The sequence below is a fragment of the Artibeus jamaicensis genome, unplaced genomic scaffold, assembly GCF_021234435.1.
Source record: "Artibeus jamaicensis isolate MK-2021 breed Jamaican fruit bat unplaced genomic scaffold, CSHL_Jam_final contig_594, whole genome shotgun sequence".
Lineage (NCBI taxonomy): Eukaryota > Metazoa > Chordata > Mammalia > Chiroptera > Phyllostomidae > Artibeus > Artibeus jamaicensis.
Genome location: NW_026521898.1, coordinates 1,735,069 through 1,754,067, shown reverse-complemented (window position 1 = coordinate 1,754,067; position 18,999 = coordinate 1,735,069). Strand labels below are relative to the sequence as shown.

Here is an 18,999-nt window from a genome sequence, read left to right as displayed (position 1 = left end):
TTCAAGGAAAGCACAAGGATTTTAACTCCGTGGCACTGAGCTGTTAATGAAGATGAAAAGAAAGGTATCTGGGTATCTTATCTATGTGAGAGGACTGTAAGGAAACACATTTCTTTTTTTAAAAAATGAACACCAAACATTTTAAAGTGTAGGCAGAGAAGGGCTCTTGGAAATGACTCATTTGGTGGAGATCTTTCCCCAGAGGAGGGCAAAATTCCCATGTGAGACCCTTTACACAGGAAGCTCTTCCTACTGAGGATGAGAGAAGCAAAATCTTCAATCCTAATTAAATACAAAGAAACTCTATATTCTGTATTTAAACTGGCCACTTGATATAAATATTATTTTACACAATGAGGAAATATTGTTACCTGGTGAAGCTTATGGTTGCTTCTTACTATTTGCTTTTGTAGGAACATGTAGGAAAAAACCTTTTTTCTTTTAAAGTTTTGTCATTTGAAACTCAATATTAATATTAACATTTCTCTTCCTGTTTTTGGATCCTGTATCTATTTTAAACAGAAGAGACTTCAAAATTTTCACCGGTCATGTTCCCAAAAGTCAAATATGTGAGTGATGAGAACTTTGTTTTCTTTCCTTACAGTCCAGAGGAGGGTGCAATCAAAAGCCACAACTGCGTCTTGATTTACAAATCAGGGACAGAAGGAGATGAAAACCACACTCCGGACAGTAACTTAATCAAACTCTCCACCAAGATATTAAAAGTGAAGAGACTGGAAGAAATCGCCACATGCTACAACAGTAACCACCTGGAGAAAATGGCCTTCTTCCAGTGCATGGACGAGGATGAGAAGATGAAATGTGTTCTGGAAGAAAGTTCTAGTGAACAGGATTCAGGATCTGAAAATAATGAGGTAATTGTGTGCTAATTGAGTCTCCTGAAAAGTATTAATTCTGCCTTATCTTTTCTTATATACGTCAGTAAAGATAGTCATTTATCAGACCCTTTGCAAATTCTACTTTGTCACTTGAGTGTAGAATTAGGGGAAATTTATAAATAGGCAAGATTTAATTTTGTTTCACTGACAATTATGCATTGTAAATTATATAATTGAGTTTGGTAAGTACTTAGAAGGCCTTTGAGTAGGCATCTCTACCTGCAGGTTCCATTGTAGTTAGTGGCTTCAAAGCTATGAAAACAAATTTATGGAAACACATTTCTTAAGAAGGATCATTTAAAAGGATGGATTTGGGCATGAAATTCTGAGGACTACTAGGGGTATAATTGCTCTGAGGAAGTTTTGAGTCTCCTTAAGACCTTAATCTAGTCACAGGGTAGATGGTAGAGTTGTTGACAGTGGTGGTCAGAGACAGCGATAAGCAAGCCTTGCCTGATGGCACTCCCATGTCTACACATGTGCAGCACAAGGGTGCTGATTGTGGCTGCTTGATCTTTGGCAAAGGGCTTCAACCAAGGGGTTGCCTCATCTGGATAATGGGATGACAGTTGTTGCGAAAATTAAGTGTGATAATGTATAAAAAGCAGTTAGAATAGCACCTGCCACCATGGTAAGCATTTAATAAATGTTAGTCAGCAACAATCCCCTCCCATACCTTCACTTAGTTAGTTCGCTCTCATAGATCCATACACAGGCAGTTCCTGGCCTCCCATGGGCCTCACAGCAGTTTGCCTATGCCTTTATTCTAGCACAAGCAATTGTTTCGAATGCATTTGTCACTTTTCTCTAGTATCACTCCTCCAGGTCAGGACCTCACATCTCTTGCCCTTGCATTTTCAGTTGCTTTCCCAGTAACTGGCACATAATAGGCCAAATAGGCAATAAAAAGATGTTCGTGGAAGGAACAGATCTATTTAAGTGAAATCTCCCTTCTGATTGAGGTCTAGGAGTCAATGTTTTATTAATCAGAGCAACTAATTTTTATTAAGCTGATTTGGGAAAGATCTTTTTTTGTCCAGCAGTATACTATGCAGATACAAAGGGCATTTCTAACAGACAATAGAATGAAAAAGCTGTTAGGAATACAAGGCAGAGGATATACTGGAGAGAAGTGAGTGAGGTCGAAACTTAGGCTTTTTTAGTACTCCACTTTCCCTATGAGTTAATATCTTGTTCAAGAGGTATACACCAAGAAGAAATTTCCACAGGCAAAGTTTCAGTCAGCTATGAAGGACTTCCTCATTACGGCTGTTACAGTATAAAACAAACAGAAGGATTTTTTCTGGTAATTAATTTCTGCTGGACAGAGAAGATAAAATATTCTTCTTGGATAACTTTGAAATGACAAACTATCTTAATAGTTTACATGAATTTGATCCTTTTTCCAGTAATGTTTTTCTCTAAATTCTGGTGAAATTTTTATAAGGAGACAACCTCTTTAAAGAGTGAGATGGTGCTAAGCTGAAACATGAACATTTTAAGGAAGCATTGTTTTTGTGATGAACTATTCTCAAATATTAGAAATCAAATTATTTGGTCATCAAATATTTTAGGATATTTTTGAAGCAAAGACTGAGAGCGTTGTTATCCATAAACCCTAAAAACATCCTTCACAATTAATTGGATGTTCTCTGTGTAACCTGGGCCTCCTGGCTTTGGTTCTTCATTCAGTGTGGGTGGAAGGTGGGAGGGAATTGCTAGTAGCTCCATACATCCCATTCAGCTGTTCTTTGTAAATGGCAAAGGGCCCAGAGATGTCAGCAATAAATTTCCCTGTCTCTTTCTTGCCTTGTGGAGGATATATGGGCACAAGAACGTGAGGCAGAGACCTCTCCTCCTTCCCATCACTGCCAAGGCCCTCTGCCGGAGGCTCTTGTTTGCCTAGTCAGCGGGTAGCCAGGAGGCTTTGGTAGTGGGTGGTGGAGCAGGGCACTCCAGCAGCTCAGATGTCATTGGGTATGTAGACAGAGCTAGACTGTGTCCCCATCTTCTTTTGGTTGGGAACACAGTAAATTATACTCTTTTCTCTCCAGGGATTATTTAAAAAATACTTGCCATAATTTTTTCCATGTATTCACCTTTTTCATCTCATCTCTCTTTGAGAAGATTAGCACTGATAATTATAGTAAAAACGTTATCTTTGGTGCACAGGAAAGAATTTACTCTGCCTTTTAGACACTATGTGATGTAGAAGCTATGTTTTGAAGGCTTGAAGTGCAGTTCTTTCTAGAAAAATCTTTAATCTCCAGTCCAAACAGGGCAAGATACATGTAAATTTAACAACTTGTATTTGTTAACATGTTTTGTAAGGCTCAGATTCTTCTTCTTTTCCTGCTCTTAGCCAGGTTTTTCTATTTCATTTATTTTTCCTTCACTGGATTTATCAAATACCCCATATTCTACTTTTCTAGCACATTTGTTCATTTAATTTTTTTGCTTTCCTTTTTATTTTGTTTTGTAATAAATTTTTCTTTCTATTATATTTAAAAAGGTGTTCAAAATTACCTAAACAGTGTAGAATTGTAAAAGTTTTTAGCAGATATGCCATTATAAACTAGATTTAACATATATAATATGCTGTTGAAATACAGTAAAACCTAAAATGATCTTTCACATGAATGATGAGTTTAATAGCTACTGTGTGTATACCATGAATTCATGAATGAAAAATGACTCAAAATTATATTAATATTACTTTTACACAATCAAATTCAGGATTTCTTCTTTTGTTACTTCTTTATTTCTTATGTGAATAGCCCCCTTTCTGCATTTCCTTCAGATCTAATTTACTGTTTAACACAAACACACACACACATTATTTGCTTAGTGAAAGATAAAAGAGCCAGATGACTTTTTGGGGCGGCCAGACTTCCATTCTCCCATTGGGTTCTGTCAGCTTCTCTCTGCCTTCCCTCATTTGCTGCTATATATTCCCCTACATTTTATACCCAAGATTATCTATGTTTACCTCCTCATTCTGTGGTTTTCCCCACCTTCCAGTATACCCCTAGTTACTTATCCTCCATCCAAAAGGTATGGTCTTAATCAGGAGAATGAGGCAAAGCTGTGGGAGTAGAAACTAAGGATGACCCTAACAGAGGCAGGACTTCATAGCCTCTGGAATGTTTAAATACCTTGTATGAATGCTCTAAAGATCAAACAAAAGAAAACACTTAATAACAGGATGTGAATAATATAGAGTGGGTTAGAGAAAAACCGGGATCTGCCTATTTTGATGGCGGTTGGTGTTTTTAGTAGCAGGTGACCTTTCCTGTCTAACTGCTATGAAATTTTACCATCAGTGGCATTCACAAAGACTATAGCTTAGGTGTTGAGTGCAGAGTTCCTGAGGAGAGAAGATAGTGGTGAAGTAGGTGGGACTTGAGCCCACTTGCTTGTGCACTGAACTAGGACACTTAGGTGATCTTCTGAAAAAACGAGTGAACAGCCAACAGAATCTTAGCTGATATGAAGTTTAGAAGCCAAAGTGTGCAGGGAATGCTTCAAAATGGGTGGTAAAAAGGTCTGTTAGGCCAACAGAGAAGGTCCCAGGGCTTGGCACTAAAGACCAGGGCTGCCGGGGACATTGGAAGAGAGCTGGGTCAGTGATAGCAGCCTAGCGGCTCCTACCCCTCCCAGGGTGGGGAAGTCCCAGACCTGCACCAGGGGAGACCTGGAAGCATAAAGTCACTGGGATGGGTGGGGAGGTGGGGTGTATAAAAAGCAACAAACACACACATAGCCAGCGACATATCTAGGCTGGGGTGATGGTCGCTGGCCAGTGTAGTGGCAAAAAAAATTAAGGGATTCCGATGGCACCTGGAGGTGGGAGAAGAGGTGGGCTGTGACTGGCTATGACCTAGACAGACTCTGGACTTGCCAGAAAGTTGGAGTATATGAAAAGCTGGGGGGTGGCTTAGAGCGGCAGTGGCGCCCACAAAGACTTTTTTCCAAAGGGGAACTAAAACACACTGTGTAGGGACCCATGTGCAGTGGCAGGCCAATAACGAGGGAGGGGTGTGTGAGTTATTTGCTCTCGTTCAGGACACCTCATGGATTGATTAAAGGGGTGCAAAGGGAGGTGGCTTATTGGGGATAGCCTGGAGCAACTGCACAGAGTGGAGAGTGTGCATGCAGTATAGTGCTCTGGGAATGTTGACTGGAAACTGGGCACCTGTGATTATCATACTCCACACTAAGCCGCCATCCTTGCAGAACCCAATTGTCTGCAGGAACCAAGACGATCTGCAAAACCAGCTGGGCAGGCTTAACAATCAGCAGGAGGCTTTTTTTTTTAAGAGCAATACATTAAGACCTAGAGCTGAGAGAAAACCACAGACACATACAGAAAGAAGTCAAAAGGTGAAAACCAACAGTTGAGACAAATTTCACTTTGTTCTTCACCAGAACTTGAATGTTATTTTTATTTCTTTCTTCTTTCCATTTGTTTAGTTTCTTGTTTGTCTTGTTTTTTATTCTACCTTTCATATGGCATTTTAATTTTTCTTCTTTCACTTCACTCATATTCCAAATAACTCACTACTCTTGGTTTACTTTTTATTTGTTTTATTCACATTATATGTTTCTTAACATACTATTATTATTCCAAATACCACACAGTACCCTTACCTGACCTTAATCCATTTTGACATCTTTCTGAGCTTTAATACTGTTGGTGTAAACTTTATTTTCTCTCACACTGTGCCAAGTTTCTATCCCTTACTCTCACTATTTCTCCTCCATCTAACCTCTCATAAGTTCTCTTCTTTCTTAAGTCAGCTCACATTCTTTTTCCCCCTTTTACGAGAGTCTTATTTCTTTTCCACCTTTTATAAACAGTGGCTAATTGGGTGAAATACCATGGTTATCACTGTACTTCTCCAAAGGAACTCCTGATTGTTCACTATTTGTTTGTACTTTAAATAGCATAGAATGCTCTCCCTTTGTCTTACTCTACTTCACCTTCCCCCTGTCCCTGTGCAGTTGAGTGAGGAATTTTTATTTCATTGTTTTATCTCTCTCTGTCTCATTTTTAACACTCTCTCAACCTGGGCTTTAGTCTTTACTCTTATTAGTTTGCTTCCTCCATCCCCTCAAAATTATTTTTCTTTACTGTAGGTATCTCATATTCACTTTTTTCTTTTCTACAATATTTTTATTCCCATTCCACCTTTATAAAGCCTCATTCAGATGCCACTGCTATCAACCCTGCTGTGGTTTCTTTGAAATTTTGCTCCCATGGGCCCAATATTTATTCAATTTTACTTCACACTCCATAGTATACTCTTCCCTTTCCTACCTACCCTATTGTTCCCATTGCCCTTTTGTGTTTTACTTATCTGTTAAATTTTGTACTCTCCCTTTTGACCTCAGTTCTATCCCAACTCATTAATTCTCCTCCCTCTTACCATGCAATAACTTCCCCCCTCTTTTAGTCATTTCATATTCTCTTTGTCATATCTTATAATATCCACAATCTCTTATCACCTTTATTACTCTTAGTTCAATTGTGGTTGAGGTTGCTAATATGGTAAGGGGTTCTTTTTTGCTGGCATAGGTTTGGTTGTCTGGTGATACTGCTTTGTAAACTAATACCTGTGCAATAGCACATAAGACAAGGTGGGAGCTGTGACTACCAGTAAGCTGGCTCAAGGGGAGAACCCACGAACAACAAATCTACCAACAGGTAAAGCCCAAGTACAACAAGAGACCCCACACAAACAGGAGAAAGGTCAATCCTAGAGCATTTGAACAAGGAGATCAAAGAGACTGCACCACTGAGTCCCACAGAACACCTAACACAGAAGTTCACCCTACAAAGACAGCTGGCAAAACAGAGCATCTGGAAATGCAGAAACAAACAAACTAAAAAGGGTCACCTAAAGTGGGGAGACAAAGAAAGAACCCCTAATCAAAAGAAATGGAAGAAACCCCAGTAAAATAGCTAAATTCAATGAAGGCAAGCAAACTATCAGAAATAAAAATCAAAAGAATGGTTATAAGGGTGCTCAAGGAATTCACAAACTACAAGGAGCTGAGTGAGAAGTGCAGCAGCATGAAAAAGGAAATAGAAAATATAAACAAAAGCCAGGAAGAAATGAAGAATACAATATCTAAAACAAAAAAAATACACTAGAAGGAATTATAATCAGAATAGATGAAGCAGAGGACCAAATAATTGATCTGGAAAACAAGTTGGAAAGAAATACCCAGGTAGAGCAACAACATGACAAAAAGACTTAAAAAGTGTGAAGATAGCCTAAGGGAACTTCAGGACAATGTGGAATGCAACAACATTCAAATCATAGGAATACCAGAAGGAGAAGAAAAGGAACAAGGGATACAAAATCTGCTGATAAAATAATGACAGAAAACTTCCCTAACTTGATAAGAGAAAATTTCACACAAGTCCAAGAAGCTCAGAGAGTCCCAATCAAGATGAACTCTAAGAGGCCCACTGCAAACACATTGTAATTAAAGTGGCAAAACTCAAAGAAAATGAAGCTTAAAAGCAGCAAGGGAGAAACAGATGGTATAAAACAGGGGAGCTCCAATAAGGCTAGCAATGGATTTCTCAACAGAAATACTATAAACAAGAAGGGAATGGTAAAAAATATTCCAAGTAATAAAAAGCAAAGGCCTGCAACCAAGACTACTCTACTCAGTGAGGTTCTCAATTAAAATGGAAAGCAAAATAAGGAATTTCCCAGATGACAGAAGGATATTAAAAAATACACTTGCAACAAAACAGCATTACAAGATATGCTAAAGGGATTGCTTTAAGAGATGAAAAAAAGGAGTGAGAGAGATGAACACTGGTACAAAGGGGAAAAATGAATAAGTACCTATCAAAAATAACCTTAAGTGTAAATAAATTAAGTGCTCCAATCAAAGGACATAGGGTAGCTGAATGGATAAGAAAACATGACCCACACATATGTTGCTTAGAAGAGACCCACCTCATAACAAAAGACCTACACAGACCGAAAATAAAGGGCTGGAAAAATATTTTAAGCATATGGGCAGGGAAAAAAAGGCAGGGTAGCAATACTTATATCAGACAAGATAGACTTTAAAACAAAGGTCATGAAAAGAGACACAGAACGACACTTCCTAATACTCAAGGGAAGAATCCATCGAGAAGACATAAACATTGTGAACATATGCACACAACATAGGAGCACTGAAATATATAAGAAAAATCTTGGAAGATTTCAAGAAAGATATAGACAGCAACACACTTATACTATGGGATTTTAACATCCCACTGTCAACAATGAATAGATCTTCCAAACAAAACATCAACAATGATATTGTGGCATTGAACAATGCCTTAGATCAAATGGACTTAACTGATATATATGGAACCTTTCACCCCAAAGAAGCAAAATATGCATTTATTAAAATGCACATGGAAAATTTTCAAAGGTAGACCATATGATAGGGCACGAAACAAGCCTCAACAAATTAAAAAAATTAAATCATATCAAGCATTTTCTTGGACCACAATGACTTGAACTGGAAACCAACCAAATTCATGGAGCTTGAATAGCATGCTATTAAACAATGAATGAATGGGTTCAGAATGAAATCAAAGAAGAAATTTAAAAGTTTCTGGAAATGGATAAAAATGAACACAGAACAGTCCAAAACCTATAAGAAACAGTAGAGACAGTCCTGAGAGGTAAGTTTGTAGCCATATGGGCCTATCTAAAATGACAGAAACATTTCAAATAAACAGTCTAATGCTACAGCTATAAGAACTGGAGGGACAATAACAAACAAAGCACAGAGAGTAGAAGGAAGGAAATAATCAAAATTATTAATAATTAGTAGAAGGATCAGAACAGAATTAAATGATACAGGGATTAAAAGAACAATTAAAAGGATCACTAAATCCAGGAGCTGGTTCTTTGAGAAGATAAACAAAATTGTCAAGCCTTTCACAAGATTCATCAAGAAGAAAAGAGAGAGAACCCAAATAAATAAAATCAGAAATGAAAAAGGAGAAAGTACAACTGATACCACAGAAATACAAAGGATTTTAAGAAATTACTATGAAAAACTATATGCCAAGAAAGGAAAATCTGGGTGAAATGGACAAATTTCTAGAAAAATGTTATCTTCCCAAACTGAATGATCTTCCAAAACAAGAAGCAGCAGAAAGCCTGAACGTGCCAATGACAGCTGGTGAAATCAAAGCAGTAATCAAAACACTAATGGCACTCAAAAGCCCTGGACCAGATAATTTCACAGGATAAGTTTACAAACATTTAAGAAAGAGCTAACCCTTATCCTTCTCAAACTATTCCAAAAAGTCCAAGAAGAGAGAGGACTCCCAAACCCTTTTTATGAGGCCAGCATCATCCTGAAGGCAAAACCAGATAAAGACACATCAAAGAAAGAAAACTACAGGCCTATATTGCTGATGAACATGGATGCTAAAATACTCAACAAAATGTTGGCAAACTGCATCCAGCAATACATTAAAAAGATTGTACACCATGATCAAGTGGGATTCATCCCAGGGATGCAAGGATTGTATAATATTCCCAAATCAATAAACATAAACAAAACAGAAACAAAAGGAAAGACAAAAATCATATGATCATATTAACAAATGCATAAAAAGCATTGGATAAGGTACAGCACCCATTTGTGATAAAAACACTCAGAAAAGTGGGAGTAGAGGGAGAATACTTCAATATAATAAAGGCCATATAAGAGAAAACTATAGCCATCATCATACTCAATAGGCAAAAACTAAAAGTTTTCTACTAAGATCAGGAACAAGACAAGGATATTGCCCTGGCTGGGGTAGCTCAGGGCGCCTGGAAACAAAAACCAATGATATTTCTTCCCTTTCCTTCCCTTCTCCTCAAAAAACAATATATTTAAGACAAGGATATCCACTTTTCCTGCTTCTATTCAACATAGTATTGGAAATTCTAGCCACAGCAATCAGACAACGAAAAGAAACAAAAGGCATCCAAATTGTAAAGGAGGAAGCAAACTGTCATTGTTTGTAGATGACATGATAGTGTCCATAGAAAACCCTAAAGACTCCACCAAAAACTACTCTACCTATAACTGAATTTAGCAAAACAGTGGGATATTTTTGTACACCAATGATATATTGGAAATAGAAATCAGGAAAAAATCCCATTTGCCATAGCAACAAGAAAAGTAAAGTACCTAGGAATATAACCAACCAAGGTGGAAAAGACCTATACTCAGAAAACTGCACGACACTGAAAAAGAAATTAAGGAAGACACAAATAAATGGAAGTATGCACCATGTTCATGGATTGGAAGAATTAACATTATTAAAATGTCAATACTATTCAAAGCAATTTATAGGTTTAACACAGTTCCTATTAAAATACTAATGACATATTTCACAGATATAAAATAAACATTTCAAACGTTTGTAGGGAACCATAAATGACCCTGAATAGCCTCAGCAATTCTGAGAAAGAAGAACAAAGTAAGAGGGATCACAATACCTGATATCAAACTACATTACAAGTCCATGGTAATCAAAACGATCTGGTACTGGCATAAGAACATACACATAGATCAATGGAACAGAATAGAGAGCCCAGAGATAAACTGAAATCTCTATGGTCACTTAACATTTGACAAAGGGGATAGGAGCATAAAATGGAGTAAAGATAGCCTCCTCAACAAATGGTGTTAGAAGATCTGGATAGCTACATGCAGAAAGTGAAACTTGACCACCAGCTTACACCATACACAAAAATAAACTCAAGATGGATAAAAGACAAATATAAGTTATGACACCATAAAAGTCCTAAAGGAGAACATAGGCAGTAAAATTTCAGATATTCTATGCAGCAATATTTTCACTGATATGTCCCTTATAGCAAGGGACATAAAGGAAAGAATAAACAAATGGGACTTCATCAAATTAAAAAGCTTCTGCATTGATAGAGAAAACATCAGCAAAATAAAAAGGGAACAAACTGTATGGGAAAATATATTTGTCAATGTTACCGCAGATAAGGGTTCTATCTCCAAAATATATAAAGGACTCACATGACTCCACTCCAGGAAGAAAACAGCCCAATTAATAAATGGGAAAGGACCTGAACACTTCTCCAAGGAAGATATACAGAGGGCCCAGAGACATATGAAAGGATGCTCAGCATCACTAACCATCAGAGAGATTCCAATTAAAACCACAATGAGATACCACTTCATACAAGTGAAAACAGCCATTGTAAACAAATCAACACACCAGAAGTGCTGGTGAGGTTGTGGAGAAAAGAGAACCCTAGTGAACTGTTGGTGGGAATGCAGAATGGAGCAGCCACTGTGAAAAACGGTATGGAATTCCTCAGAAAACTAAACATGGGCCTTTTGACCCAGCAATACCACTGCTGTGATTAAACCTTAAGAATCCTATTACACCAATTCAAAAGAACCTATGCACCCCAAAGTTCATAATAGCCAAGTTAGCTGTTCATACCAGCTAATTTACAATAGCCAAGTACTGGAAGCAACCTAAGTGCCCATCAGTAAATGAATGGATCAAAAAACTATGGTACATTTATACAATGGTTTATAACGCAGCAGAAAGAAAGAAGAAAATCTTACCCTTCACCAAGACAGCATGGATGGAACTGGAGAGCATTGTGCTAAGTGAAATAAGCCAGGTGATGAGGGACAAATAGCATATGATCCCACCTATAAGTGGAACCTAATTCATAAAACAAACAAGAGAACAAAATAGAACCAGGGACATGGAAATAATGAACACATGATAATAACCAGAGGGGAGAGGGGAGAGGTATAACAAGAAAAGGGGGGGAAGGTCACCAAGGGACAGGTATAAAGAACCCACGGACAAAGACAACGATGGGGAGGATTGAATGTGGGAGATGGGGGTGGGTGAACAAGGGGAGAGTAATATGGGGAAAAAGTGACAACTGTAATTGAATAACAATAAAGAAGACTATAGCTCAGATCTCAAAATAATGCAGAGGAGGGTGGAAGTTTTGTAATTTTTTAAAGTTACATTTCTCCACCCCTACTTCTTTATTAATCGTCCTTGAACTGGGGACAAGCTCTTTTGCATTGGTGTCAATTATCACCACAGATCTCTCTCTGATCCTGCACCTGTTTCAGATCTGTTACACAGACCATCATATTTTTCCTTTTAAAGAGGCACATTATCTGTGGATCATGTAACTGGAAACATCTCTTACAGGCTCCTGCAAGAACTCTCTGTGATCTGGCAATGCCTACTCCTGAGAACAGAGCACATAACAACTGATCGCAGGGATGTGTTTGTGCTAGATCAGGGGAGGGAAGGATCATATAAGCCAACTGACTTCTTCTGTAGCTGCTTCCAGAGAATGGAGTCACCTCTTAGAAGGAAAGACATCTGGATTGTAGGTAGTGTGTGCTTCATTTCATCTTCTTTGCTCTGGTGTGTGTTCCGGTCCATGATGACATGGAGATGCAGCAGACAGGCTCCTGCTCTTGAGGACACACAGGTAGTAATATCACTTTTAACTAAGACTGATTCATTTTACTGTTCTATTTAAATGTTTCCAGTCATGGAGTGGTGCCTGACAAAGGGGCTGGAATGCATGCCCAAGACGGCCTACTCAGGAGAACAGCTGGTATAATAGAGGCTGGTGGCACATTCAAACATTTCTAACAACTGCACTGACTTTCAGGGAACCCTAAAACTGCCATTCCTGGTACATATTAAAGTTGGTGGTCAGTTTTTCTTGTAAGGGCTAAAAATGTTAACCTCTCTTTAGTCTTCTGCTTTCTTATATGGCTTACTTATGAAAATAACACAAAAGCAGAACTTTCTTACCCTTATTAAGAAGTCTATGGCAAAAACAGTATCTGAAGAGCGATCACCTGTACTGAGAAAGCTATCTAGCACAGCCTTCTATGCCTTTTCCTTTGAACCTTGCCTGACAACGCCTGTCACTTGATACCATAGCTATTCCAGGAATGGAATTCAGCTGGGATAGTAGTAGAATTCTGAAAGAAGAAAAATAACTCAGATTCTAGGGATTTTAGCACTTTCCAAGAGAGGGTATTTGGATCTGGAAAAATACCTCATTGTACACATTTACTTCTTTTTATCAATTAACATAGAATAAGTTATTTTAAAAACAATACAGGACAGTTTAGAAGATGCCACAGAAAACAGTCTGAATCACTGTTTCCATAGGATGTAAATTTACAGTAGGGTTCCTCAGCTTTTTTTATTACCTATTCACTTACAGAGACTTTGGGGTTTTTTTCCTGTAGGTGAACCCTTCCTATGACATCTTAATACAATAGATAGACTGTATATTTGTTTAGATGTTAAAGGTATATCTGTACTTTATACATAAAAAGTAAGTTTTCCTTACTCCTCCTAAACAATCCACTTTTACCTTCTCGGGGGTGATATCACCATAATTGAGAATGCATGATTTACAGTTAAAAAATTTTTTCCAGGTCAGTTGGGCAATATATTCTGATGCCACCAATACAGAATGGGGCAAAAGCAGGCTTACAGGTGTGAGTACATGAAACAGAGTTTATTCTTGTGTTATTATTTATTAATTATTTTATTTTTTCCATATGAACAACTGTAAACCTACTTTTGCCCTACCCTGCATATAAATACTTTATTTATGGTTTTTTCAACAAGAAACCATCAATTCAGTGTCTTGGTGGTGTTTAGAGGACTGAGAGCCCGAGGAGTAGGGCTTTCCTAATGTCTGTGAGCCTGACACAGTAAGTATCACTGACCATTAAGTTCATTTTCAGAGAAACTGCCAGATCTTGAAATGGTTTTTCATTTGATATATCTTACTTGAGGACAGAGTAAAAAAGTTGGGAGAAAGACGGACAGAAATAAATTTTTTTGAAAAAAAAAGATGTTATGAAACACTATTAAGTGTCTTTAGATCTGACCTAACATCATGGTTAGGTTTGCATTTTCAGACTTGGTCATTGTTGCCCAAGCATTAATAACTTTTGGCTTTTAAAATATCTCCTATGGGAAATACTAGAAGAGTTTTTATCTTCCAAATGGAAAAGAATGTTGTTCATTCAATTTCAGAATTTCCACTATCAACTTACCTAAAACATTGTGGTTGTAAAAAGCACATTAATCTATTAGTGTTTCCCAGACTTAAGTTTTTCACATATCTCCTTTATGACTTTGCTATATCTGCTTACTAATTTTTTCCTATTAATTATTTTTATATGTCAAGTCATTTAAAATATTAGCAGAAGCAATACATAAAGTCATGGTTTTGATGTGATTATTCTAAATTTTGAAATATATAACAACACACAAGCATACATGTAAATTTTAAAAGTTAACCCCAAATCTTTAACAATGAATTGATCCCAAATCACCTGGTAGAAGCTATTTCCAGGTCTCTGCCTTGTACCATTTGGCTCTTTCAACTTCGTTTCTCATTTTCTGGCTGCCATGTACTGACAATAACAAAGACCAGAGAAACTAGTGATAAGCAGTCCAGTGAGAGGAGAGATCCAAAATCTTCACTCTACATAGCAGACACATAGAAAATAGATAACAGATAAAGTTTATTTAGTCCTTCTTATGTGCTTAGACAAATGTTCTTCATATTGTCGCTTCTGAGGTCCCATCAGAAAATAGAGCTGAGACAAGAGCATGTGTACAGATTGTTTGTTTGGAGAACTGACTTCAGAGAATAGGAGTGGGAGCCTGAGGATTATGAAATAGGGGAGGAGGGGAGCCCCAACAAAGTCATATTACCAAGCTGACCCCTGCTGGGTAGTGACCTCAGATTTATTCATAAATAGGACTGAGGGGGGCCCTGACCTACTGGTGCCATCCCTACTAATCAAGGGCTGTCTTATGGGTTAACTAACCCTATGGAATTTTCAACTTCATATGAGTGAATGTTGGTTCCCCATCAGAGGCCCAGGCAAAACTTCAACCTCACAAGTTTTAATTAGGGGGAAGAGTTTGATTTTCTAGTTCTTTGATTGTTTAAAAATGATAGATGCTTATTTGGACACCAGCACAAAACTAGCACATAATCCATTGCTAATGGCTTCATGCAGTCAGGGATTTTCATGAGCTTAGGTTATTGTGGCATTTACATAACAAATGGATATAAAAGGCCTGTGCTCTAACGTGAAGTCTGTGACTCAAAGATTAGGAACATGAGAAACACAGCCTTGAGAGACCTTGGACCTCCGCTCATGTAAATCCTCTCTGAAAGGGGAACTCAAAGTTCAAGAGAGGTAAAATCTACTTGTCCAATATTTGTAATGTCAAGGCACTATCCTTTGCTAAAGTCAGAATTGCCTTCCAATCACATTTTCTATGTTGTTGCTTCCATGTTTTCTTTTGTCAGAGCCAGCTTTCATCACAGAGAGGGTGGGCAGCACTTTGCATAGTCACTTTCCAGGTTCCTCATTGGCTTTTTTCCATGTGGGCACAGCACCTCAGTGACCAGGGCATACTCTAGGTCAGCCAGTGCACCTGAAAGGTTGGCTGACCATCAGCAGGCCTGCTGCCTCTTGCTTTTGTGCCGCCTCTTTCTAGGTAGAAGCGTCCTGCTTCTTAATTTCCCTGTGCCTCAGGCTCCTTCTCTAAGACAAGTTTCCTGAAGGCATCATTCTGGGAGCTCAGATTTAATGCTCCTGTCTGTGGCCAGGTGTCAGCAAAGGCAGTGACCAGGGCTGAAATGAGGGGTGAGTGAGCCAGACCTCCGACTTGCTCAGTTAGTTGACTTTTAGCTTGTAGTATTTGCATTCCAAATGTGAGCAGTGAACAAGGATGTAAAGTTTTATTCTTATATTGTTATACAGTTTAAGACTTATCTGAACTAAATCAGGGTAAGGGTTAAATACAATAATGAATTATAAACACAAGTTTCAATTCATAATGTCTTTTTTCTGTGTCCTTGAGAAAAGGCTCTACCTTCTGTACAATGTAAACATTTTATAATACCATTTTCTCCTTTTCAGCCATACAATTTAAGTGGAGTTTTTGCTTCATTGTTTTTGGTATGCTGAGATATAGGTATACCCCTGGAATTTTTAACTGTGGAGTACTGATAAGGCAGAATAATTCACCTCTAGCTAGTGCTGTCCTATCACCCTGGGCCTGTTTCAGAGCACCTCTCAGTTCTGACACATTTCAGTTTCAGCATCTTTGAGTCTAGCATATATTTAGTCTTCTGGATGCTTTCGGATTCTGAAAAGTGTTTTGAGCTCCCTAGAACACCTAGGGGATAGAGAGAAAGAAACAGCAGGAGATGAAGATTTTATTTGGAGCTTCTAAATTTCCCAGAATCTGCCAAAGACCTTACCACTCCCCTTAATCACCCAAGCCCTTTCAATTCTCTGGAGAGAGCCTCAGAGAGTCTCATTAGTGTGGCCTCAGAAAATGCTCCTCACCTACTCCAGCCTGAACCCCCAAGAAAGCTCCCAAGAGCTCTTAGCATTTTCCCAATTGCCACGGAAAAAGAGACCAGCACAGGCAAGGGAAACACTCAATGAATCTACATTGTCCAGACTGCCTTTTACTGGGACATCACTACAGCAGCATTTCTCAAAGTGAGAGCCCTGGACTCCCTGAGGAGTAGGATGTAAGACTCTTTCAGATGTCTGAAAGGCCAAAACTGTTTTGAAAATAATTCTAATATTTTTGCCTTTTCTCCTGCCTTGAAATTTTCACTAATGAAGAACAGTCAATTGTGGGTAAAAGTACTGGCACCTCAGTACAAAGTAAAGGAATGGCACCAAATTGCACGAGTAATCATAGCAATTTTTTCACCATCAGACACTCAAAGTTTTTGTTTTTTAAAGAGCCAGTTTTGCTTAAAAATGTACTAGATGAAGTTGGAACATAAATGTATTAGTCAGACCATATTAAAGTTTAAGTATTCATTTAAATCTTTGTGTCTGGATTCTGTATTAATTTACTCAATAAAGAATTACTGAGCCACCCACCATATGAAAGACACAACATTGGATCTGCTGGGAATCTTCCATAATTATTGCCAAATACAACTTTGGTTTAAAGAGCAGATACTTGGATGTGGGGGCGACTTTCCTCGCAAGTCCCCCCGAGTGCCAAAGATGAGAGTAAATACGACTGAGACATGATGTGATCTGCTTGGGGAGGAGAGGTGGCCATTTTCCCAGAGAAAAAAGGCTGTGAGCAGTAGCCAGTTTCTCAGGGGAAAAAGTCCAGCAGCAGCCAGTTTCTTCAAGAAGAAAAAGGCCTCTAGCCCCCTCCTCTGGAGCCTTCTATTGGGTTGTAATACACAGGAATACAGGGCGGCAAGGATCAAACAGTAGATAACATTTCAAAGAAATCTTAGTATAAGTCAGCCTGTCAGAAACAGAGTTTTAGGGTTTCTTTCTTGAACCCTTAATAGATGAATGAAAGCACTATTAGCAGAGCAGATTTCACAGGTTTATCAGGAAGTGTTTGTGATGCCAGATTTTTTTCCCCAGGACACACTCTAGCAAGGCAAGGAGCTGCACCTCTCCCCAACTGGTATTCAAGTTTAAAGGGATTAGAACCAGGAAGCGCTTCTCCCAGAGAACATGGGGACTCAGGCTATGTCAAAGCCAGGGGGGAGAGTCCATTGCTTCTTATTACAGCCTCCCAGAGTCCTTCCATGAAGGCCTTCCAAGTGATTGAGTCTGGCTTAGGTTGTTCCCCGCTGTGATGGGTCTTACCCATCATTGACTTCCAACCAAGCTTTGGGGGCATGGAGAGGAAACTGAGGCAGCATTTGCTACCAGAGACAAGCTTTGTCTCCTTGGGCTCCCAGACCCAAAGGTCATCCCTCACCCTTAGCCACAAGGGGTCGAGATACAATTCCTAGGATTAGGCAGAGCAATCTACAACACTTGGAACTCAATGATGCAAGAAATGCCATTTACTGAGGTTACTGATAATCTGAAAAAGAAGAAGAATCTGATAAAACATAATCATTTATTTAAAGGGTGAACATAGAATACATATTTGGGTTGCAAATTGCTCTTTCAGCCTGCAGCTCAACATGTTTATATAGAGGTATTTTATATTAAAGTCTTTTATTAGACTACTTGGAAATTTCTAGTTATTTACAAATTAAAAAATGAATAAATACAAGTGTTTGGTCTTATTTCTAACCTTCTAGAATGAGCATGGTAAATTGATGCTATGATACGATTGAGTTTCTACATTCGTTTTAAATAGGTTTTTGAGAGAGAGAGAGAAAGAGAGAGAAATGTCAGTTGGTTGTTGCACTTATTTATGCATTCACTGGTTGATTCCTGTGTGTGCCCTGACTGGGGATTGAACCCACAACCTTGGTGTACTGGGGCAATACTCCAACCAACTGAGGACTACCTAGCCAGGGCACGTTTCTACATTCTTAAGGCTGTTTTTGCATCGTTATTATTTATGCATTAAACTTGGGTCTATTTACTTATTTAACAAACATTTAAATGGCCCTCACTGTGTGCCAGACCCTGTGCTAAGAGCTTTACAAATACAAACTGGGTTTAACCTTATAGGCACTGTCCTGCTAAACTCTATGGATAATCATAATGATTACTAACATTTATGTTTTGTTTATTGTGTTCTAGGCACTCTGATAAGCACTTTTCATACAGCACCTCAGTTAATCCTCACAATGGCCTCATATATTTGGTATAATTATTACCTCTGTTTTATAGATAGGTACACTGAGGCTTAGTGAAGCCAGGGACTTGCCCAAAGTTATGCAACTAGATACCATGATGTTTCTTTTTGAATAGATCAACTTGCCCAATGCATGACACAGGCAGTTCAGGTTATTTATAGAAAATTTAACTGGAATTTACTTTTTAAAATTAAATTTGAAAACAAATCATCTCTGATGAATTTTCTAAGAACAGTTTGTATTATCTTCACATTATCTGAAATATAGTTCACATTTAATGATTGTTTTGGTTATTTGTTTCAATTCTTTATTGAGTAAATTAGTATAGAATCTAGGCACGAAGATGTAAACAGAGGCAGACTGGATAGATAACACAAGCTAGTTCCCTT

At 38.2% G+C, this 18,999-nt stretch overlaps 1 protein-coding gene across 3 annotated transcripts in view; it reads left to right on the top strand.

Annotated features, from left to right (window-relative positions):
* The window catches only part of MYLK4 (myosin light chain kinase family member 4), a 113,994-nt gene that overhangs the window by 852 nt on the left and 94,143 nt on the right, over positions 1–18,999 (top strand). For 2 of the 3 annotated variants that reach the window (XM_053670564.1, XM_053670563.1), the window contains exon 2: positions 605–875. In XM_053670564.1, coding sequence (XP_053526539.1) covers positions 605–875 — 271 coding nt within the window. Of the gene's footprint in view, positions 1–604; positions 876–12,144; positions 12,443–18,999 lie in introns of those variants that run through there. The other variant, XM_053670565.1, reaches the window with a different exon arrangement.